General features: G+C 38.1%; 1 protein-coding gene, 1 non-coding gene and 1 pseudogene across 2 annotated transcripts in view; all 3 read right to left on the bottom strand.

The window, feature by feature from the left end:
• Nucleotides 1-25,938, bottom strand: part of RNF169 (ring finger protein 169) — an 89,856-nt gene that overhangs the window by 37,928 nt on the left and 25,990 nt on the right. The window contains exon 2 of the mRNA XM_068989144.1: nucleotides 19,072-19,145. Coding sequence (XP_068845245.1) covers nucleotides 19,072-19,145 — 74 coding nt within the window. The remainder of the gene's footprint in view (nucleotides 1-19,071; nucleotides 19,146-25,938) is intronic.
• Nucleotides 2,779-2,916, bottom strand: LOC138093345 (small nucleolar RNA SNORA57). Its single transcript, XR_011146073.1, has one exon. It is a non-coding gene; the product is annotated as a small nucleolar RNA SNORA57 (small nucleolar RNA).
• LOC138092715 (glyoxalase domain-containing protein 4-like) lies at nucleotides 11,594-13,142 on the bottom strand (annotated as a pseudogene).

The following is a 25,938-nucleotide window of genomic DNA, read 5'->3' as shown; positions in this document are numbered from 1 at the left end:
AAACCCCATATATCTGTTTAAATCTTCATATGAATCATGTTGGTATTTTCTCTATACTGGATTCTGTAGATGCTAGTTTTTGGTCCCTTTTGATGGTTATTTATAAGGACTTGAGAACTTGGTCTCTAGGAAAGAGTTTTTATACTCAGGGAAAATGGCTCAGATAGTGTCAGGCAATAGCATATAACCCTGAATAAGAAGTATTGATAGGAGAAGGCAATGGCACCCCACTCCAGTGTTCTTGCCTGGAAAATCCCAGGGATGGAGGAGCCTGGTGGGCTGCCGTCTATGGGGTCGCACAGAGTCAGACATGACTGAAGCGACTTAGCTGTAGCAGCATCAGTGCCACAAAGTGAAAATATAGGTCACTAACTACAAACTACCAAAGGGTTCCATTCCCACTTAAACCAAGGTCATATACTTTATGTCTGAACTTTTTTTACTTTTCATCTTCATTCATATCTTGGTAGTTTTCCCTGCTTTCCAATAAAGTTTTTCTATGAGGGCTAAAAAAAAAAAATAAGAAGTATTGATAGCTGCTGTTTATTGAACTCTTCCATGTTTCAGACATGAAGTTTATAGAGCTTACCTTATTTAATCCTCAAGGGCTTTGTTTGTACCTATCATCACCATTTTATAGACACAAAAATTAACACTCAGTGGTTATTTCCTAAAGTCTGTGTTTGAATACTGAAGAGCTTAGATTTTAAAGCAAACCACTGGCTTCAAATACTAGGGTTTCCCAATCTCAGTACTATTGACATTTTGGGCCAGATAGTTCTTTGTTAAGGTGAGCAGGTCAGAGTCTGAGCAGAAGGCTTTTTCAGGAATACTTTGCTGGGGAGCAGGAGTTAAGGATGGAATGGTATAACAAGAGACAGCAAGCCAATAAAAGTGGTTGGCCTAATGGTTGTCCTACAGAGGACAGTGTGAGAAACTGTAGGAAATGCAGCTCAAGACTCAAATCTGAAGTGAGAAACGGGTAAGCAAATACTATATACATATATATGTACGTGTGAGTGTGTCTGCATAAATAGACTCCCACCTCCTGCTGACCAAAGTTTGCTCCACTGGATGTTAAATATCCCTCACACTGGCTTGTACAACTCCAGTAAGTTCCCATGGTAAGCACTGTACAGCAACCATGGCCCTAGAGCTAAAAGCAAGAAACAAGCAGTGTGAGCCAAAACAAGAGATCTCAGACTGTACCAAGTGAAGCTGCCCACCTCTGTAAAGTGGAATGCTTTTTACTGCCTCCATTTTTTTTAATGTTTATTTATTTACTGGCCATGCTGGGCAGCTCATGAGATCTTAGCTCCCTGACCAAGGATGGAACCTGTGCCCCCTGCAGTGGAAGGGGTGAGTCCTAATCACTGGACCACGAGGGAATTCCCTGCCTCTATCTTTAGATACTATTACTGACAACTACTGACTTCCGTATAGTAATCTCATTCTCAGCCACACTCCAAGAATACCATGTAATATTTTTCTTCAAACTATCTTTACTTTGTCATTAATTTTTTAAAATAAACTTTTCTTTAAGGCTGTGCTGTGCATGTGGGATCTTACTTTCCCGACCAGGGATCAAAGCCATGCGTCCTACAGTGGAAGCATGGGGTCTTGACCACTGGACCATCAGGGAAGTCCCCAAAATAAACTTTTAAAAATCATATCACTATACACACAGTGTACAAATGATAAATGTAAAACATGAAAAATTCTACAAAATAAGCACATCCAGGTGACTACCACCCAGATCAGGAACCCCTTGTGCCTACTCCTCACCCCAAAATATCCATGATCCCAGCTTACAACACCAAAAACATCCCTTCACCTGTTTTTGAGTTTTTATATAAATGGAATTTTATGTATGTATTGAATCTCTCTTCCTTCAGTCAACATTTCATTTGTGATCCAAGAGGGAGGGGATATATGCACACATATAGCTGATTCACTTTTTTGTATAGCAGAAACTAGCACAACATTGTAAAGCAACTACTCTCCCAATTTAAAAATAAACATTCCGTTTATGAGATTCGTCCATGTAGGTGTATTTAGTAGTTTGTTCTTTCTCATTGTTTTATAGTATTCCAATGTTTGACTACAAAATAACTCAATGATTTTATTGTTATAGATACTTGTGTAACTATTAATTTTTTTATTCACAAATAAACTACTATGACCATTCTTAAAAATGTATCCTGATACATATACTATTCTGTGGGATATATTCTAGAAGAGAAGCTGTTTAGTCATAAAGTAGGGGTACGCTGCCATAGCTTCCCCAAATTCATTGTACAAATTATACTCTCACCCCAATCTGCCATGTAGCAGGAATGACAGTTGCTCTCAACCTTGTTAACACTCAGAATTGTCTATTTTAGCCATTTCAGTGCATACATATTGATACTGCATTATGACTTCAATTCGTATTTCTCTGATGACTAAAGATCTAGAGCAGTTTTTCACATGCTTATCGATTATTTGGAAATTCTTTTTTATGACATGCCTATTCACATTGTTGCCGTTTCTCCTTTCAAATATTTGGAATTTCCCCTAATAATTTATAGGAGTTATACTTTTTGGATATGCAGCAATTTTCAAGAAAAAATACATACATATAAGAAACACACACACTTTTCCCCCCTCTCATACTAGCTTGCCTTTTTCATTCTCTTGGTAGTGCCTTTTGAAGGCATGAAGCTCCAGGTTTTAATGCAGTTTAACATTAGTGATTATTTTTAAAGAAATTGTCTCATAGTATCTATTTTTTTGGCTCTGTGTCCTGGCACTTGCGGATAGAACCAGAGGACTGGAAGCTGCTGGTACTGAAGACATGATGCCAAGGAGGCCAGAGCCCATTCCTTCTACCTCCATAAATTACATAGATTGGGAATCCCTGCCAAGAAAAGGAGGGTCCAGAGGCACCACCCCACTTCCCCAAGATCCCCAGCACGAACCCCATGTCTACAAAGTCACACTCACTCAGTCATCGCCCTCATAGTATCTTTAAGGAATTATTTTTTGACATTTCACATACAGATATACAATCCACCTTGAGCTGTTGTTTTTTCTTTTTTTAATCAACTATGTTAAGGAATAACCTACATATGATAAAATGATCTCATATAGAATGCATAGCTCAACGAATTTCAACAAATGTATATATCCAAGTAACTATATCCCTAATCAAGATACAGAACATTTTTAACACCAAGAAAGTCACCTCAAACCCAATAGTGGGAATTCCCTGGCAGTACAGTGCTTAGACTCTATACTTTTACTGCCAAGGGCCCGAGTTTGATCCCTGGTCAGGGAACTAAGAATCCACAAATGGAATGCAGCATGGCCAAAAACAAAAATAATAAAAAACCCACTAGTAATCAATCTCCCACCCTACTCAGCTCAGTTCAGTTCAGTTCAGTCGCTCAGTTGTGTCCGACTCTTTGCGACCCCATGAATTGCAGCACGCCAGGCCTCCCTGACACTTAATTTTATAACTATGACTACAGATTAGTGTTGCCTACTATAAAATCATACAGCATATATTCCTTTATGTCAAGATTCATTCACAGCACATTTTTTATATTCATCCATGCTACTAAGTTCATTATAATACTATATTCCTTATATTCTTTTTATGGATAAGTTATATTCCATTGCATGAATATACCACAGTATGTTTATCCATTCAAGTATTATACATTATACATTTATTTATTATACTAAATAAATACATTTAGTTTGGAGCTGTTATGAATAAAGATGCTATGAACATTCATGTCTTTTTCTGAACAGATGTTTTTATTTTGCTTGTCTAAACAGCTACAAGTAGAACTGCTCCGTCAAATAGTTGCTGCTGCTGCTGCTGCTGCTGCTAAGTCGCGTCAGTAGTGTCTGACTCTGTGTGACTCCATAGACAGCAGCCCACCAGGCTCCTCCGTCCCTGGGATTCTCCAGGAAAGAACACTGGAGCAGGTTGCCATTTCCTTCTCCAGTGCATTAAAGTGAAAAGTGAAAGTGAAGTCACTCAGTCATGTCTGACCCTGCGACCCCATGGACTGCAGCCTAGCAGGCTCCTCCGTCCACGGGATTTTCCAGACAAAGAGTTCTGGAGTGGGTCGCCAGTGCCTTTTCCATCAAGTAGCTAAGTGTATGTTTAAACTTATAAACTGCCAAAATGTTTCCCATGGAGATATACCATTTTATACAATCAGTCCTCCATATCCATGGGTTCCACATCAGTAGATCTAACCAACCACAGATCAAAAATCAAAAATCAATCTGCCAGATTCCCTGGTAGTGCAGTGGATAAGAATCCTCCTGCCAATGCAGGGGACACGGGTTCAGTCCCTGGTCCAGGAAGATTCCATGTGCTGCAGAGCAACTAAGTCCGTGCACCACAACTTCTGAGCTCGCACTCTAGAGCCTGTGAGCCTCAGTTAATGAGTGCCTGTGCCGCAACTACTGAGCCCATGTGCTGCAACTACTGAAGCCTGTGCATCTAGAGCCTGTGCTCCGCAACGAGAAGCCACTGCAATGAGGAGCCCACGCACTGCAATGAAGAGCAGCCCCAGCTCTCTGCAACTAGAGAAAGCCTGCATGCAGCGATGAAAAGCTGGTGCAACCAAAAATAAAATAAGTAAGTGTTTTAAAAACATCAATCTGCCTTTGGTGGAACCTGTGTACACTGAACCTGCAGATGCCAAAGGCCAACTGTACTCTGTTTTTCATAAGGGACTTGAACATCCATGGATTTTGGTATCCACATGGTTTCTGGAACCATTACCCCGTAGATATGGAAGGAGGATCTACTCCCACTAACAATTCATGAGAAATCCAGCTTATTCTCACACTCATTTGGACACATGGAATTCTTAGCCTTTTAATTTTAGCTATTCCAGAGAAAGTAGGGGATATCCCATATGTGATTTTAGTGAGTATCTCCCTGCTGGTTAACTATGTTGAGCATCTTTTCACATTTTCGGTAGCATGTCTTCTTCTGTGAAGTGTCTGTTTTCAATCAAGTTTCTTTTTTAAAAAAATTCTAAATAAAAGTTGGCTGTTAGATATTTTGAGAATATCTTTTCCCAGTATTTGCTTTGTTTATTTTCTAAATGCGTAGAAGATTTTAACTTTAATAAAATTCAATATATCATTTTTTTCTTCTGTGATTAGGATTTTTGGAGTTCTTGTCTAGTAAATCTTTGCCTACCCCAAGAGCAATATTTTTTTCTTCTAGGTCTTCTTCTGCATAATTTTAGCTTTTATGTTTAGTCTATGATCCATGGTATACAGATCAAGACTGATTTATTCACAGGATAAGTCTGTTCCAACATCACTGTTGAAAAGACTGTTCTTTTGCCACTGAATTACTTCTGTGCCCTTAGGAATATCAATTGACTATTTATGAGGGGGTCTATTCCAGGACTATATTCTATTCCATTGATCTATGTCTTTTCCCTATGCCAGTACCATATTCTCTTGATGACTATCATTTAAAAATCAGGTAGTAAAAGTCCTTCAATAAAAACAGTCATTATTCACAGACATGATCCTCCATGTAGAAAATTCACTAGAATCTACAAAAAAAGCTACTAAAACTACTAAATGAGTTTAGCACAGTTGTAGGATAAAGTATCAAAATGTAAAAACCAATAGTATTTCTATATACTTGGCAAGAATTATAATACCACTTACAGTAATATCCAAAAATGTGAAATATTTAAGATAAATCTGATAAAAGAGCTGGAAAGTGAAAACCACAAACCACTGCTGAGAGAAACTAATGAAGAACTAATAGAAGGATATCATGTTTATGAGTTTGAAGACTCAATTACTGAGATATCAATTCTCCCCGAATTGATCTACAGACTCTAGGCAATCCGAATCAGAATGCCAGCAGGTGTTTTTGTAGAAACTGGCAAGCCAATACTAAAATTCAGATGGATATACAGTGACCCAAGAAGCCAAAATAACTTCTTACTAGAAAGCTACAATAATCAAAACAGCATGGTACTGGTATAATAATAAACAAATAGATCAATGATACAGATACAATATAGAGTTTAGAAACAAATCCACAATATGCAGGTAACTAATATTTGACAAAGGTGCAGAAAGCAATCCAATGGAGAAGGACAGTCTTTTCAGCAAATGTGCCAGAATAATTGGGACATCCATGTGCACAACATATATAAAAATTAACTCAAAATGGATCACAGACCTAAATGTAAAGCCTAAAACTATAAAACTTGCAGAACCACAGGAGAAAATCTTTGTTAACTTTGGAAAAAGAATTCTTGGATATAACATCAAAAGCAAAATCTACAAAAGGGAAAAAAAAAAAAAACAAAGTGTACTTCTGGAAAGTTAAAAACTTCTACCATTCAAAGGGCTCTAAGAAAATGAAAAGACAGATACAGGGAGAAAAATATTTACAAAGCATATACCTGATAAGACTTGTATTCAAAAATCTTTCCAAATTCAGCAGTAAGAAAATACAAATAAACACATGAAAAGATGCTCAACATTACTAGTCATTAGTTAAGTTCAGTCACTCAGTTGTGTCCGATTCTTTGCGACCCCATGAACCACAGCACGCCAGGCCTCCCTGTCCATCACCAACTCCCAGAGTTCACCCAAACCCATGTCCATCGAGTCAGTGATGCCATCCAACCATCTCATTCTCTGTCGTCCCCTTCTCCTCACGCTCTCAATCTTTCCCAGCATCAGGGTCTTTTCCAATGAGGCAGCTCTTCGCATCAGGTGGCCAAAGCATTGGAGTTTCAGCTTCAACATCAGTCCTTCCAATGAACACTCAGGACTGATCTCCTTTAACATGGACTGGCTGGATCTCCTTGCAGTCCAAGGGACTCTCAAGAGTCTTCTCCAACACCACAGTTCAAAAGCATCAATTCTTTGGCACTCAGCTTTCTTCACAGTCCAACTCTCACATCCATACATGACCACTGCAAAAAACCAGTGGTTTTGACTAGACGGACCTTTGTTGGCTAAGTAATGTCTCTGCTTTTTAATATGCTGTCTAGGTTGGTCATAATTTTCCTTCCAAGGAGTAGCGTCATTTAATCTCATGGCTGCATTCACCATCTGCTGTGATTTTGGAGCCAAAAAAACTAAAGTCAGCCACTGTTTCCCCATCTATTTGCCATGAAGTGATGGGACCAGATGCCATGATCTTAGTTTTCTGAATGTTGAGCTTTAAGCCAACTTTTCCACTCTCTTCTTTTACTTTTTCAAGAGGCTCTTTAGTTCTTCACTTTCTGCCATAAGGGTGGTGTCATCTGCATATCTGAGGTTTTTTATATTTCTCCCACAATCTTGATTCCAGCTTGTGCTTCCTCCAGCCCAGCATTTCTCATGATGTACTCTGCATAGACTTTAAATAAGCAGGGTGACGATACACAGCCTTGACGTACTCCTTTTCCTATTTGGAACCAGTCTGTTGTTCCCTATCTAATTCTAACTGTTGCTTCCTGACCTGCACACAGGTTTCTCAAGAGGCAGGTCAGGTGGTCTGGTATTCCCATCTCTTTCAGAATTTTCCACAGTTTATCATGATCCACACAGTCAAAGGCTTTGGCGTAGTCAATAAAGCAGAAATAGATGCTTTTCTGGAACTCTCTTGCTTTTTCCATGATCCAGCAGATGTTGACAATTTGATCTCTGGTTCCTCTGCCTTTTCTAAAACCAGCTTGAACATCTGGAAGTCACGGTTCACGTATTGCTGAAGCATGGCTTGGAGAATTTTAAGCATTACTTTACTAGCATGTGAGATTAGTGCAATTTTGCGGTAGTTTGAGCATTCTTTGGCACTGCCTTTCTTCAGTTCAGTCGCTCAGTCGTGTCCGACTCTTTGCAACCCCATGAATCACAGCACGCCAGGCTTCCCTGTCCATCACCAACTCCCAGAGTTCACTCAGACTCACACCCATCAAGTCAGTGATGCCATCCAGCCATCTTATCCTGGGTCGTCCCCTTGTCCTCCTGCCCCCAATCCCTCCCAGCATCAGAGTCTTTTCCAATGAGTCAACTCTTCTCATGAGGTGGCCAAAGTACTGGAGTTTCAGCTTTAGCATCAGTCCTTCCAAAGAAATCCCAGGGCTGATTCTCCTTCAGAATGGATTGGTTGGATCTCCTTGCAGTCCAAGGGACTCTCAAGAGTCTTCTCCAACACCACAGTTCAAAAGGGAAATGCAAATTAAAACCACAATGAGATACCACTACATAACAACTAGAAGTGCGAAAATTAAAAAGACTATCACTACCAAATGTTGGCAAAGACTGAAAGAAACCAGAACATTCATACACTACTGGTAAGAATTAAAATGGGAAAACCACTTTGGAAAAGTTTGGCAGTTTCTTAGGAAAGGAAGCATACATACCATATGATCCAGCCATCTCAAGTCAAGTATTTACTTAAGAGAAAAAAAATTATTTTGTACAAAGACTTGCAAGTGAATGGTCACAGTAGCTTTATTTGTAATAGCTAAGAACTGAAAACAACGCAAATGTCTATTAAGAGGCAAACAGATAAACAAACTGTGACATGTACAATGAAATACTACTCTACAATAAGAAAGAATAAATTATTGATACATGTAACTAGCTGAATGAATCTCCGAATTACTATGCTGACTGAAAAATTGAAACAGAAAAGCATTAAGCAATTTAGACCAAAAAGAAAAAGCATTAATTGGACTTCATCATAACTAAAAACTTTTGTGCAAAGGATACTAACAAAAAAGTGAAAAGACAACCTATACAGTGAGACAAAATATTTACAAATCATGTATCTGACAAGGATTTAATATTCAGAATTCATTTTAAAAAAAACTTACAACTCAACAACAAAAACGCAACTCAAAATTGAGCAGCAAGACCTAAACAAACATTTCTCCAAAGAAGAAACACAAAGTTATCAATAAGGACATGAAAAAAGGCTCAACATCATATTCATTAGGGAAATGCAAATCAAAACCTAATGAGATACCCACTAGAAAGAATGGTTATTTTTTTAAAAATCAGAAAATAACAAGTACTAACAAGAATGTGAGTAATTGGGGCCCTCACACATTGTCGATAAGAATGAAAAATTGTACAGCTGCTGTAGAAAACAGTTTAATGATTCCCTTGACCTGGAAATTCCACTCCTAATTATATACCCAAAATAAAAGAGGGAGTGAAACAGACACTTGTATTCCAATGCTTATGAAGCATTATTCACAACACCCAAAAAATGAGAACTCAAAGAGTCCATCAGGAGACCAAAGGATTAACTAAATGAAACGTTGTTGTTGTTCAGTTGCCCAGTCATGTCCGACTCTCTGGAACCCCGTGGACTGCAGGACGCCAGGCCTCCCTGTCCCTCACCATCTCCCAAAGTTTGCCCAAGTTCATGTCCATTGCATCGGTGATACCATTCAGCCATCTGATCCTCTGATGCCCTCTTCTTGTTCTGCCCTCAATCTTTCCCAGCTTCAGGGACTTTTCCAATGAGTCATCTGTACACATCAGATGAACAAAACACTGGAGCTTCAGCTTCAGTATCAGTCCTTCCAATGAGTATTCAGGGTTGATTTCCCTTAAGATTGACTGGTTTGATCTCCACGCTCCCCAAGAGTTTCAGGAGTCTTGTCTAGCACCACAGTTCAAAGGTACCAATTCTTTGGTGCTCTATCTTCTTTACAGTCCAGCTCTCAGAACTATACGTGACCACTGGGAAGACCAAAGCCTTGACAAAACGGAATATCCAGCCATAAAAAGGAATGAACTACTGGAACATGCTACAATGTGAATGAACTTTGAAAACATGCTGCGTGAAATAAGCCAGGTCACAAAAGCACAAATATGATATGATTCCACTTACATATCTAGAATAGGCAAATTTGTGGAAAGAGAAAGTAGGTTAGAGGTTAACGGGGGTTAGGGGGTATGATGGAATGGGGCGATATCGATTAATGGGTACAGAGTTCCTGTTTGGAGTGATAAAAATATTTTGGAGAAAGAACAGCGATGATTGCACAACACTATGAATGTATACTCAAGGCCAATGAATTGCATACTTAAATTAGCTAAAATGACAAATTTCATGTCAGATATATCTCACAGCACTTAAAAGTTTTTTGTGTGTGTCATATAACTTACTATGTAAGTATCATTAAGTTCCAGCTAGTGTAGTATCCTTTTAGATATAAATAAATAACCTGTATGACAGGTTCACTCAAGGCAATCATCTAGCAGGAGGCTTCAACTAACCTTCAGGTTAGAATCAAATAATTGAATTGTCTGACAGCTAAACACAAAAGCAAATGGAATTCCTAGCCATAGGGCAAGCCTTCACTGAAGGAACAGGCTGTGGAGCTCACTAGATTCTTCAATCCTGTTCATTCAAGGGTGGAGATGCCTACAGAATATTTGTAGCTAATCATGTCATGAATAATGCCCATTTTACCATGAAAAATTATTTATCTTCATAATTACAAAATATGAGTGATGGGTGTACAGGTATTCATTTTATTGACCTTTTTATATTTGTTTAAACATTACAAAAATTAAAAATTTAGAAAACATTTATAATATTCATTATGCTAGTCAACAAACCTCAGGCACTGGATGATTGCAGAAATAACTGAAGGGCCTCTATAGAGAAAGTTCTGATTACTGTCTTTCAAATGCTAAGTAACTACCCCAGAGTATTTATTCCCTATTATTAATAGTACCTCAAATGTTAACTAGCCATACTTAAGAGTTTAGAATAAAACAAATATGAACTTCTTTCAGTTTGGAACTGTGTCCTATTCATCCTTGATATCTCCTCTCCCACTTTAGTACTAGACATAGGGCCTGTATGCACTAAGTTTAATTCCACAAACATTTACAGCACATGAGAATCTATGTGTTAAGAACTGCTTTGAGCTAAGGATATAGCCCTGACCAAAAATGACAAAGTTTTTTGTATGAGGCTTATACTCTGTTAGAATGTGATTGAAATGAAAGATGTGATTGGACTAATCAATTTTTAAGAGTTCTCCCAACAAATATCCCCTGCAATACAAACTATACCTATTTTGGTGACCACAGCAGTCCCCACGTTTTGGGGGAGCTTCTCTCAATTCCACAGTAAAAGATAATCAATGCAGTGGTGTCATGAACACAGGGCTCGTCGGAAGAGTGCTGTTCAATGGCACTTTAAAAAAAATCTGGATGTAACTGCTCTCATTAAAGTTACAGGCTTATCAAAATTCCCTCAATCAAAGGTAATGTTCCATACATCTGTCTCAGGCTAGAGAAGAATTTACTACTAATGTAATACAGTCACACACAGAGTGTGCCCTTCCAGTAATGGCAAGGATGACAGTGAGAGTTCTCCTCTAAATGGACTAATAATGATGGGATTTTTCTAAAATATATCAGACCTTTCAAAGATTAAAATACACAGATCTTTACCACCCCAGCCTCTCTAGATGTGCAGGAAACAACCAAGTTATAAGAGCATTTATCACATAATGCATGCATTAGACCTCACAAGTGTTGAAACAGGAAACACTAATGCTTGTTACACATGATGTCTTCAGTTAACCTGAAGCCTTGTTTTATTTTGTGAAGCAAACCATTCATCATTTTCATCTTCTGCCATGGCATCATCCAATAATCTGCTTCTCTCTGGATCCATCTTTTAGAGTTTTCAAAATGCTTTATCTTCCACAAAGCAAATTTCATGTACATCAGGGCCAGGCAGAATGATCTCTTGCACTGTTGCTTTCCCTAGAGTGTCCAGACTCACGAGGGGAGTCAGAATCCCCCGGTTCTCCCATTTTATCAAGTCTTCTGACAACTCTTTCTAGGGGCAAGAAAAGGCAATTTGTCCAAAAGCTGCTGCAAGACCACTGCCTCCTAGATGTTCTATAGCTCCAGCTTATACTGGTTATCAGCAGAGCCCAACAAAGTCCTCTGCTTCTTTTCATCTTTTTCATAAACTTTCATTCCTACTCAATTATACCAGTAGCCAAAGGATTTCTCAAGATCAGACTCTGGAAGAGTTACTTTTAATATAGGATCTCTCTGCAGTGGACTGCAGTTCTGCAAACAGAATTTATATCCTCCAGGGGCTTTGGTTTCAAAAACACCTTCTGCAACCTCATTGAATGGCCACTCCAGCTTCCTGGCATTGTTGACGGCCTGGCTAGAAGAGTGAAAAAGTTGGCTTAAAACTCAACATTCAGAAAACTAAGATCATGGAATCCAGTCCCATCACTTCATGGCAAATAGAGAGGGAAACAATTGAAACAGTGACAGACTATTTTCTTAGGCTCCAAAATCACTGCAGATGGTGATTGCAGCCATGAAATTAAAAGACACTTGCTCCTTGGAAGGAAAGTTATGACCAACCTAGACAGCATATTAAAAAGCAGAGACATTAGTTTGCCAACAAAGGTCCATAGAGTCAAAGCTATGGTTTTTCTAGTCGTCATGAATGGATGTGAGAGTTGGACTATACAGAAAGCTGAGCACCGAAGAACTGATGCTTTTGAACTGTGGTGTTGGAGAAGACTCTTGAGAGTCCCTTGGACTGCAAGGAGATCCAACCAGTCCATCCTAAAAGAAATCAGTGGTGAATATTCACTGGAAGGACTGATGCTGAAGCTGAAACTCCCAATATTTTGGCCACCTGATGTGAAGAACTGACTCATCAGGAAAGACCCTGACGGTGGGAAAGACTGAAGGAGGGAGAAGGGGACGACAGAGGATGAGATGGTTGGATGGCATCACTGACTCAATGGATATGAGTTTGAGTAAACTCCAGGAGTTGGTGATGGACAGGGAGGCCTGGGATGCTGCAGTTCACAGGGTCGCAGAGTCATACACGGCTGAGCGACTGAACTGAACTGGCTAGAAGCGAGTGTGATAATCACGAAGTCATTGTCAAGTTTTTAGTCTCTGATGCCCTAATTGTAAGTCAGTTCTACAACAAAATGATCAGCCTCAGGTCCAAATCCATCCATCGTTTTACTTCATTTCCCATCATTAAGGCCTTCATTCCCAGGACATCACGATAGAAATGCTGTTAGGAAATGGTTTTCCACTTTGAACATGAAGTGCAGAACCCTGCAAGTCACCATGACCTCCTACAGTACCCACCCCTCACACGTACAGTGCCACACCACCCACAGATGATCCCAGCACAGTAGTCCCAGTGGCACTTCAAAAATTAGAAGCTTGTGCATCCGTAATTGTCTCATTTTCTTATCTAAATTGGTAAAATGGCATACCACCCAATGACAGTAGACTACAGAAATAATTTGTGAGAGTTGTAGGACCTCTGGCCTCTTGGTGCTTCCTTAATCTTTCCCCTGTGCTCATTCACTTTAGTAGGATCACACTCTCTGCAATCCGAAGGACTGTAACCTGCCAGGCTCCTCTGTCCATGGGATTCTCCACACAAGAATACTGGAGTGGGTTGCCATGCCCTCCTCCAGGGGAAGCTCCAACACAGGGATAACAAAATTCTTTCCCCAATCAATGCAACAAGATGGAGGGCTGAGCACATTCTAATATTCTCCTTCTGCTTAAAACAACATGAAATGTCAGGAAACTTCTCTGTAATGGAACATATCTATAAAAGTACAGAAAAAAATAACATGCCATTAGCAAACAAGATCACAAATATGCAGAAGATGGAACTAGTTTTCGCACTTAAAGGTGTGAAATTGCTAAATAAGCAATTCACACACACAAAAAAAGAAATGGCCAGTAAGCACAAGATGCTCCTCCTCTCTAGTAATTCAGGAAATGTAAATGAAAAAAATGAGATATTTCATTCAGGAGATAGCAAAATATTAAAAATAATGAAAAGCGACTCTTTTTTACTGTTGATGAGTTAGGTTGAAAAAGTCTTTTTAATATCCACCAAAATACAAAGTGTATATACCACTTGACCCACACTTTCACTTCTAGGAATCTAACTTAACATTTGCTCAGATATATTCACACATGTTTAGTGCAACATCTCTTCAAAATTGGGGAAAATGGGAAACAATTTAAATGATTAGTGGTTAAATGAATTACGTACGCCTCATCCACACCATGAAGTATCATTCGGTATGAAAAAAGTACCTATAGGAAAGCACTTGCTTCCCATCCACACATACAAAAAAAACATAGCATCAGAAAAAAAAAAAAAAAAAAACTGGCTACAGAATAGATCATATCTTTCCTCAAAACTCCTAGGTTCTTTGAAGTCTTTACCATTAGACTGTAATACTCACAACCCTTCTCTGTGGTAGTCACCTACTTTGCTTGTCAACTTCCCTTATTCACAGAAAACCTCAGCACCCAAGTTTCTGCCCAGCTGCTCCAGTGATCATTCCTGAAGATTTCAATAGCAGTATTTTCTCTCAGGTTCTTCACTTCCTTCTAGATAAATCTTTTCTTCCATCCTATTTCAGTTACCTCCTCCCATAATCATACCCCAAACTGTCATGTTCAATAAATAAAACTACCTCTCAGCATCCCATTTAAGCCTCTCACATTTAGACTACCACATCTAGGTTTCCAGCTTCACTAATATGCGAGTCACCCTACTTTCATAATTCTCTATCACCATCAAAACTTCCAGCCCACCAACTCTACCACTCTCACTGTCCACCATGCCCCTCATGTTCTCAGTTCCTTCCTCAACCAACCTTTTTAAAGTAACCACAGTCCAAAATTACAACCTCCTCGTACACACCTTCAGGTCCACTGCTTCACTCCCTCTGTCATGCTTCTTAGCATACTTACGAATCCTGGCTAAACCCAACCCATTGCTTACTCCGTGTTCTAATTGGTCGTTTTTCCATTTTTGTCCCATGAGGCAGAGACAGCTAGCTGCCTACCCAGTATTCATTTTTTCATTTCTTACTAAAAGAATCCCAATTTTACTGAGGAAGCTAATGTACCCAGCTAAAACACTATGTTTCCCAGCTTTCCTGACAGCCACAGGGAGTCTGTGACACTGAACTACAAAATACAGGCGAAGTCACTGGGTGGGGCTTTGGAGAAAGCTCTTTAAAAGACCAAACTTAGCTGACATATGCCCTTCTGCCTTACCTTCTGTCTAGATGGAGTTCTAAAGAAGGATCAACTATCTCACACCACAAGGAGACAGGCACACTAAAAGATGTCTAAACAGAAAAACAAAAGGACCCTGAACCTCTGATGTCCTAGAGCTGCTATCAGTCCTGGACAGTTTACCTCCAGCTTTTTTGTTACTTGAAAAAATAAAACTCCTTATTTGAGTCATCATGTTGGGGTCTCTACTGCTCTGCTTAGTTGCTCAGTCCTGTCTTACTCTTTGTGACCCCATGGACTGCAGCCTGCCAGGCTTCTCAGTCCATGGGATACTCCAGACAAGAATACTGGAGTGGGTTGCCATTTCCTCCTCCAGGGAATCTTCCCGACCCAAGGATCGAACCCAGGTCTCCTGCACTGCAGGTGAATTCTTTACCATCTGAGCCACCAGGAAAGCCCAAGAATACTGGAGTCTCTACTATTGATAAAATTCCTAATTCCTAGGCCCATTACAGTTTATTCCCCACAAGGCAAATAGAGACCTTTTAAAGTATGAAAGTGAAAGTCACTCAGGCATGTCCGACTCTTTGTGACCCCATGGACTGGTCCACAGGATTCTCCAGGCCAGAATACTGGAATGGGTAGCCTTTCCCTTCTCCAGGGTATCTTCCCAACTGAGGGATAGAACCCAGGTCTTCATCATTGCAGGCGGCTTATTTACCAGCTGAGCCACAAGGGAAAGCCAAGAATACTGGAGTGGGTAGCCTATCCCTTCTCCAGTGGATCTCTCTGACCCAGGAATCGAACTGGGGTCTCCTGCATTGCAGGCAGATATAAGTCAGATCATATGACTGGCTTCCCATCACACTTGAAATAAACTTAAGGTCCTTACCAGGCAACTAGGTGGTCTCTGATATGGCCCTCCTCTCTCTCGCAACTCACATCATACCAAATCCCCATACCACACTTCCATCCACAACTTGTACACTCAGTTCCAGCCAAGTGAAGAAGTCGCTCAGTTGCGTCTGACTCTTTGCGACCCCATGGACTGTAGCCTATCAGGCTCCTCTGTCCACGGATTTTCCAGGCAAGAGTGCTGGAGTGGACTGCCATTTCCTTCTCCAGGGGATCTTCCCAACCCAGGAATCGAACCCGGGTCTCCCGCATTGTAGACAGACGCTTTACCATTCCAGCCAAGGTGTTCCTTTAACAAGGAAAACCTGTTTCCATCTCAGGGCCTGTGTGCTTGCTGTTTCCTTTGCCGGGAATGCTCTCTCCTCACAACTTTACTCAGCTTGCTCCCTCACCTCTTCCAGGCAGCAACTCAAATGTTGCCTTCTCTGACATTTTCCCTGATCCCTGTATTAAAAACAGTTGTTTTGTGTCTCAAGTTTCCCTTCCACTCCCCTGTAACTCTTCCTACCTTGCTTTATTAATATATATTAAATACTTTTTTGCTTATTTACTGTTCATCTTTGCCACTAGAATGGAATCTCCCTGACAGCAAGAACCTTGGGTGTCTTTTTCAGCATCATATCCCTAGTACCTGGCACACAGTAAGGACATAATAAATATTTGCTGAATAAATGAATATACATCATGATCTCATTTATACTGAAAAAGACTAAAGCATGTGTGTGTGTGTGTAAGTACATTAAAAATCTAGGATATACACTAAACAGTTGATGCTAGTTATCTCTGGGGAAGAGAGTGGAAAATAAAAAAAGAACTTTCACAGTTCGCTCTGCATATTTTTTGTATGAAAAAGACAAAATTAGCTATAACACATGACAGGAAGAAAATTTTAAACATATTTAGAAATATAAACCTATTTATAGAATCATAAAATTTAGACACTCATAGTAACCTCAGTAAGCATAACACTACACCATGGGTAGAAGGATCTATGATTAGCAAGCAAACATCTTTTAAAAGACCTAGAATCAGGGGAATAAAACTTCCTGATAACTTTTTTATAGCCTTTATAAAGGTTTTTACTGTCATTTAAACAAAATAATAAAGTATACTAAGCAAAGTGTATTGTACATCAAATTAGTAATGAGTTGTGTAGAATTAATTTCCATCACTTGCTCAGTAAAAACTTTTAAATATCTCCCTTTCCTAGGGATTCATCTAGATAATTATATATTTGTTTTGTTTCAGAAAATAAGCATTCTAAAAGACATCTTTTTTATCAAGTTCTCCATCCAAATGACTAGTATCTTAATTTTTTTACTTTATGGAGGCATATTTTCACATGTTATATAATTCATCCATTTCAAATATATAGTTCAATGATCTTTAGTAAATTTACCAAGTTGTGGAACATACCATAAATCAGTTTTAGAAACCTTTATCGCTGCAATAAAATCTTCATGCCCATTTACTGTTAACCCCCATTCCCACCTCTACTCAATCAACATTAATCTACTGTCTCTATACTTTTGTCTATTCTATACATTTTCTATAAATAGAAACATACAATATGTGGTTTCTTTCATCTGATTTCTTTCACTGAGCATCTCTTCCAGGTTCATCTATTTGGTAGCACGTGTCAATGTTCCATTCCTTTTTGTTGCTGAATAGTATTCCACTGTATGGCTATGCCACAATGGTGGCATATCCGCTATAATTTGGTTCTACAACTTGGATTTCCATTTTCCAGATAATACAATGGTGAAGGATAACTTGGGTACTTGGGGAAGGGGGGCAGGGAGACTCTATGGCTAAATTTATTCAACACAATGACATAGGTGAGTGTTTTTCAATTCCAATCCAGTTTATACAGAATGAGATTGTCATGGCTTCACTCGACAACATTATGCTATCAGTCACTTTTAAAACTATTTTTTCTGTCCCTCCCTCCTAACAGGAACAAAAGGATAGTTCTCCAAGGTTTCTTTCTCTCTACTAAGGTTTATAAAAAATCTCTACACTTACTATGCCTTCTGCTTTACTTCTTTTTTCTACCTCTGAGTCCTTATTTTCTCATTATATTCAAGCTGATAGCTTTAAAATTTCCATATTCTCCAAATTTCTAAAAAGTTGCATTAAAACTAAATATCTGCATATTCTGGAATCCTATTTAAAAGAAATCTGTGGTTCTCTTCATGTAGCCCCTGAGAACAATTACTTTCTATGTAGAAAAAAGCTTTGTAACTGATTTAAAATGAAAAACAAAAAACTCACAGCCCTAATATAAAAGGAGCAAGTGGGTCCATGTCAACATTTGACACTATCATTTAAAAGAAAAGATCAAATATATAGTAATTAAGCAGTCTTTTTTCTCTTCTCTTCTCTTTAATACGACCTTTCATTCAGCCTAAAATGCCACAATAATGTTATTGTCTTGCCTCTGCTTTATGATGATGTCCGATTCAGATTAAGTGGGTTATTTGTCTTTATAAAATATTAAACATTTACATGTAGAGTGATTATCTAACCATTATGATCTTAGGTAAGGGATGGTGGTTCAGGGAAAGGCTGGGGAAGGATAATACAAATCTTATACTTCTTATAACCAGACTTTTTGAAGTCTTAATTTTCCAAATCATTCCCAGACTATTAGCTTGAAAACATCAAAAATAAGATGATGTAGACACAGCTAAAAGCTTTCCCGATGGTAAATGTTCTCTAACTAGAAAATTATTCCACTACCCCTTTATCAGTCTAAGTTACAGTTCTTACAGAACACATGTAATTAGAGTAACCTTATAAGATAATGAAAAACAATACAAGCTATTATTATTAAAGGTTAAATGTTAGCTTTTAACTAACATTTAAATGCCAAGAACTTCTCTCCTGGTGGCCAGTTACCGTGGCAGGTGTATGATACGCTCTGTGAGCTACATTATTATCTGTTTGCTATAATGCAGACAGGTTCTACGTTATCAATTTTTAAATTCCCTATTAAATCTAAACTGCCACTAAGTACTCTTTATTGTCATTATTCCAATTTACTTTAAGAAAATGAATGGCATAATAATATGTATACTATACCTTTCTCAGGCTTTCATATTCCTCACGAAATTCCCCAGGCTTGCTTAATTTGATTGGTGCTCTGAATATAAACTCTGGAGAAATGAGAAAAGAAAACGCATTTTAACAGAACTTTCTAGGAAGGAACCAAGATCTTGTCCTACATCATAAACCACATAAAAATTGTGGTCATCTTCCCACAATTTGAAAGTTCATTCGTTCATTTAACCAATACTCATTAAAGGGTATAAACCAGGCACAGTCCTAAGCACTGGGGAGAAGCACTGAAAAAATAAAGTCCTTGCTATCGTGGAGCTTACAAAATTGTGGAGGGAAACAGACAAGTGGGTGTGTATAATACCGCTGATGGTACTAAGCGCTATGAAGGAAAACAACATAAGATGGAAGGAAAAAACAGTACGCAGAGTGGTCTGAAGGGTCTCACTGATAAAAGTAACACGGTAAAAGACCTCAAGGAAAACTATATTTAAAGCTCTTAGTTCGGGACTTCCCTGTCAGTCCAGTGAGTAAGACTCTGCTTCCACTGAAGGAGGTGCAGGTTTGACTCCTGACCCAGAAACTAAGATCCCGCACACTGTGCCACTGGCACGGCAAAAAGTTATTTACTTAATTTTTTTTTAAAGTTCTCAGTTAAATATTACCAAGTGACATTTTTAAGCTAACGTTTTACTCATACTGTTTCTACTTCTTATTCAACATTGCCAACAGATTACAACCTATAAATATTTTCAGTAAATACCCTGGTTTTTTTAATCCTCAAAGCCTTCAGCAGTTTTGATCAGCCTATAGAGTAAAGTCAAAACTCTTCAATGTCTCTGAAGGTCTTCCAGAGACTGGTCACAACTTCATCTTTCTAAAGCACTGTCTCTCTCAACTCTTGACTACCTAATTACAATATATATGCCACATATTTCTAAACCTTTTATGTTGCTTTCTCGGCTGAAATTCTGTGTTGTTCTCTTCTCTATATATAGTTTTAAATCCGAGATTCCAGACCCACAAGAGGCACACAATACACATTGGTTATATAAAAAATAAAAATCCAACTTAGGAACAAATAAACGGTAAGTCCTAAATGCTATAAAAAGGAAGGAGAAAACACACACTTCAGCCTTCTTACATGTACATGACACTTCTATACACCCCCATGTATATATTTAGTGACTTAAACATGGTATTTAAGACTTTACTAATAACTCTACATCCATTCAGGTTGATAATATCTGTTGTAGAAAAGTGGGCTCCTCAAAAAGGTGACTTTCGTCCTTTTTCAGTTGTCTCAACTACTTTAGAAAGACTCATTTACACCAGAGAAATGTGGAAGATTCTTAGACAGAAACACTGGACCTAATGCAGATGCGGAAAACAGGAACTTAAAGCTGCACCAAACAGGAGGGAATTATTAGACCCAGGGCTTGGGAGGAAAACATTCCATCACCTTCATCCACTTAAAAAATAAACTCCTGATGACTATCTTAATCAGATCGCTTAAGAACATTTCTAATTATAGGCAAAGAGTATTCAAAAGCAGGTGCTCTAAAAGAGCAGTGGAAAGGGAAGAGAAAAGCAAAACCCTTAAGACAAAAAAAAGGAAAATATTTTTAATCCATTTATGAAGAACTTATTCCTGAACAATATTTCATATACATTTTCTCAGTGAATCTTCACAGAAACTTTGCAAAGCAGGTATTAAAACCATTTTGCAAAAGGAAAATGAGGGGTTAATGACTTCCCCAAGACCACAGAACTAGTACATGGCAAAATTAAGAGAAAAAGAATTAAGGTATAAAGATGGAAACTATATATGATGAAAAAATGAACTCATCAAGAAGATTCAATAATTATGAACTTGTATGAACCTACCACAGAACAAAACAATAAGACTATAAGAGAAACTAATAAATCCAAAATTACAGTAAAAAATTTTAACATATTCCAATTCAAAACAGATCAGGCAGAGCAAAGGTAATAAAAATACAGAAAAATTGAACAATAAAGTTAACAAACTTGATTATGTATTTATGAATTCAATGAACAAAATATATATTCCTTAAAGCAACAAGGAACAATTAAACACACACTAAGTCTCAAAGAAGTTATAAAAATTTTCAAAGAATTCATATTATACAGACTTTGCTCTTGGATTTAACTGCCATTTTCCAAGCCAAGTTCTGTAGCTACCTGTCTGATAACTTTAGCTTACCCAATATTCTTTCTCAATAAATTCCTTTTCTGCCAGAGTAGACTTCTACTGATAACAACCACTGGGAGGGGAGTTTGGGAGAGAATGGATTCATGTATACGTATGGCTGTCCACCTGAAACTACCACAACATTGTTAATTAGCTCCAATATAAGTGGTTTAGTCGCTATGTCATGCCCAACTCTAGCGACCCCATGAACTATAGCCCACCAGGCTCCTCCATTCACGGGATTTTTTTCCAGGCAAGAATGCTGGAGTGAGTTGCCGTTTCCTTCTCCAAGGGATCTTCCCGACTCAGGAATCAAACTCTCGTCTCCTGCACTGCAGGAAGATTCTTTACCAACTGAGCTACCAGGGAAGCCAATATAAGATAAAAAGTTAAAAACAAACAAACTAACAACTACCGGCTGACTCTATTTTTCACATGGTACTATGAGATGATTCAGAAGCAAAACTCAAAACTGGTTAAGGAAAAAAAAGAGAGAGAAGACAAATCACTTCTAAGGATAAAAATGAGGACCAAATTAGAGGTATGAAGTGACTTTAAATCTCCAGTAACTATTAAAACAACATTACAATGAGTGATCTTGCATATGAATTGTTTTGCATATCTACAAGTATATCCATAGATTAAGTTGCTGGAATCAGAACTGCTCTAAATCAAAGAATATGTGCTTCTGTAATTCTGGCAGACAATACCAAATCCCCCTTCATAAAGCCTGTACACACTTATAGTCCCCCCAGTGATGCATGAGACTGCAATTTCCTCACACCTTTGCCAGCACAATGAGTGCTGAAATTGTTTAGCTTTTCCAATCTAATTGGTGAAATTCTGCACCTTATGTGCTTAATGAATGAAACTGAGTACTTTTCATATATTTTGAGTAATTTACATTTCCTTTGATATGAAAAGTATATACATTTCCTTTACTCTTGTTGGAGTTAACTTCTTCCAGATTTGTTAAAACTGTATGTAAGAAAAATTACCCTTGTGTCACATGAAGAGCAATACTTTTCTCAGTCTATCATCTGTCTTGACTTTGCTTACGGTGGTGATTTTTGTGCAGTTATATTAATCAAACTTCTCCTTTATGACTTCTGCATTTTGCACCATATTTGGAAAGACCTTCCTCAGGCCAAAATATAGTAACAAATTCTATCACAGTTTCTTCTGGTACTAAGTGTAAGCCTTCTCATATCTACTTTTAAAATTCTAAATCTATATTTTTATTTGGAAGCAACATAAGGAGCATACTCTTATTCAGGCTTTTAATAAGTCTACTATCCAACACAAGGGACCAAAAATACTTTAGTGACAGACTAATAAAAATGATTATAATTTTTACTTACTGTTAAGAGAATTTGTTTTCTTTAAAACAATTCTTGACGGCATTTAGAAGAAAATGTCCAGAGAGCCCAGCATCTTTATTATATAGTGTAAATAATACAAAATTAAAAGCCTGATCCCAAACTTAGAAGCTTCCAGAGTCTCAGATAAGTCAGTCTTAACTTCCTCTTCTAAAAATCAGAAAAGTACTACGACAGCCAAGTATGAGGATCAAATGAATATAATGAAAGTGAAAACACTTTGTAAACTATTTTCAGACAGTAGAGTGGCATGCAGTAGAACCTAATAACTATAAAACTGCCTCTGATATTGACGAGATTAAGAAATGGTAGTTTGGTCTTGTTTATTTGCAAGTATAACTTAAGAGAAACGAAGATAATTACCCAACTGCTTTGATACATTTATTATATGAAAAGTTAAATTCACTTTGGGATACTTACTAAGAAATCTCAAAGTTCATATATAAGGCCAAGTAAGAACTCAGCATACTGACAAAATATTACTATGCCTTGACTTGACTCATTTGAGGGTAAACGGTAATGACAAGGGTAGGATTAATTTCTACTCACCAAGATTAGTACTGATATAGATTATCTTACTGTTGGATTAAGATTAATGAATCGATGCTTTACAAAGATAAAAAATGCTAAACAGTCACTTTTTGCAACTTCTCCCAACAGAACTGTGCTTCATTAACTGGCATCATGCCCAAAAGTTCAAAAAACTACACAGTCAACAAAGTAATTCTTGAATACAAAAACAGTTAAGCATAAAAGGTCATGAACTGGTCCAATGTGACATTAACTTAAATATTTAAGCCTTTTCCTATTTTAAAAATGCCCTCTAGAAATGTCAACAAGGCAAAAATAATTTTTTTCTTCCCTACTGACTTGCAACAAGAACATATTAGGTTCTGACACCTGCTCTGTCAATTAAGTGAGAGTATCTAGATATATCAAAGATTCTCTTTGCCTTGGTCTCATCTATCAAATGGAAATTAAAATACTGGCCAAATCTACTTCACAGGAATGCAGAGGATCACATTTAGTAGCAGCAGTAATCAATGAAGAATCCCTATAATAAAAGCAGCTAACATTTAATAAGAGCATCACATGATAAATGCTACATACATATACACACACACACAATGCAGAAAAGACAACAATAGCAGGCCTAACTGCCTATCTTAAGGCTTGAGTACAGGGTTAGCCCTTAACTGGTGGCTAGGAAGATTCTGGGAGAGTTCTCAGGCACCCTGATTAGGTACAGGCTCACTGTTACCTAACTGTCTGCATAAACTATGTAGTTATGCTGAATACCTTTTTTCCTGATGGGATTCTGGAATTCTGAAACATGTTAGGCAGACAGTCCCTATATGATCAGCCCCTAATAAAAACTTTGGGCAATAAGCCTCTAAGAAGCTTCCCTGGTTCGCACCATTTAACACGTGCAAACACAACTTGTTGCTGGGGGAAATAAGCATGTCCTGTGAGACTCAACTGAGAGAGAACTCTAGAAGCTTAAGCCTGGTTTCCCCTGGACTCTGTCCAATGTTCCTTTTCCCTTTGCTGATGTTAATCTGTATCCTTTCACTGCAATGAATCATAGCCACGACTGGGACTATATGCTGGGTCCTGGGGGCACTGCTAGTGAATCATCAAGCCTGCGGGGGGAGGGGGGCGGTGTCTTGGAGCCCTCCTGAGACACATACACACAAGGCATGGATTAAAATCTCGTCAGATCTCAGTTTCTGCTGGAGAAATGAGATTAACTTCTAGAGTGAATGATTCAGCACAGGCTTATCTGGCTTTATGGTGCTTCACTTTCTTACACTTGACAGGTATCGTGGTTTTTACAAATTGAAGGTTTATGACAACCTTGTTATGGTCAGATGATGATCAGTATTTTTAAATTAAGGTATGTACATTGTTTTTTAAACCATGATGCTACTGCCCACTTAACAGACTACAGTGTAGTATAAAATGAACTTTTATGGGCACTGGAAAACCAAAAACTGGTTTTATTGCTTTATTGCGGTATTCACTTTATTATGGTGGTCTGGAACCAAATTCTCAGCATCTCCAAGGTATGCCTGTAATAATATTCTTATCTCATTTTCATTTACTACTCAATAGGTTTCTCTAAATTCTGAAACACTCTATTATATAATGGGTAAAAGTGCTATTAGGATTTAAACTTACGTTAAGTGTAGCTATAATATCAAAATAATTTCTTAGAAGCCTTATGAAATATGGTTTCAATCCACCTGGACTATTATGAGAAATGAAGCAGGAAAAAAGGTCAGAGAAATGAAAATCTCCTCTTTTAAATCAAAGTCATTTACAATGCCTCTTAAAGGTTACTGGAGAACATGTATACACTTAACATTTTAATTATACTAAGATATTTATCAATCATGATTAACCTTTCAGGTTCCCTGAATTTTAGTACAGAAAGAATACTAATTTAACAACAAAAAAATAGTTCCCATCTGCTGATGTGGGACTTAACTTTTCTTAATTTTCTCTTTACTTCCCTCTACCTTTCTAGAGTCATATCAACTCCCTCCACTCCAAAAGCTGAAACTGTGGTTGCAATGCCTGCAATACTATCAAAAAAGGAGAGCAAAAGGAGAAAATCTACATGATCTGGTAAGGTGATGCCTTTTTAGATAAAATATAAAAGACATGATTCATAAGATAAGTAATTCATAAGACAGACTTCATTAGAATTAAAAATTTCTGCTCTGCAACAGACAATGAGAAGAAAAGCCACAGACTTGAAGAAAACATCTGCAACAGATGTATTTGATATGACTGTTATCCAAAATAAACAAAGAACATCAAAACTTAATCAGAAAACAACCTGATTTTTTTTTAATGGGCAAAGACCTTAACAGACACCTCATCAAAGATGGTTTAATGTAAAGAAGATGTATCAAACAAGCAAATAAAAAAAAAAATGCCCAACATCATATGTCATTAGGGAATTACAAATTAAAACAAGATGCTGCTACACAATGTTATGCCTCAGCAGGTAAAAAATCCACCTGCAATGCTGGAGACACAGGAGATGCAGGTTCAGTCCCTAGGTCAGGATAATTCCTCGGGTCAGGAAGATCTCCTGGAGGAGGGAATGGCAACCCACTCCAGTATTCTTGCCTGCAGAATCCCATGGACTGAGGAGCCTGACGGACACAGTCCAAAGCGTCACAAAGAGTCTAAGCCCGCATACACACACTACATCCCTAATTAGAAGCGCTAAAATCCAAATCTCTGACAATACCAAATGTTGGTGAGGATGTGGAGCAACAAGAA

Source organism: Capricornis sumatraensis, chromosome 16 (genome assembly GCF_032405125.1).
Source record: "Capricornis sumatraensis isolate serow.1 chromosome 16, serow.2, whole genome shotgun sequence".
Lineage (NCBI taxonomy): Eukaryota > Metazoa > Chordata > Mammalia > Artiodactyla > Bovidae > Capricornis > Capricornis sumatraensis.
Note: the sequence above shows the minus strand (reverse complement) of the source record. Positions and strands in the feature narration are given on the sequence as shown.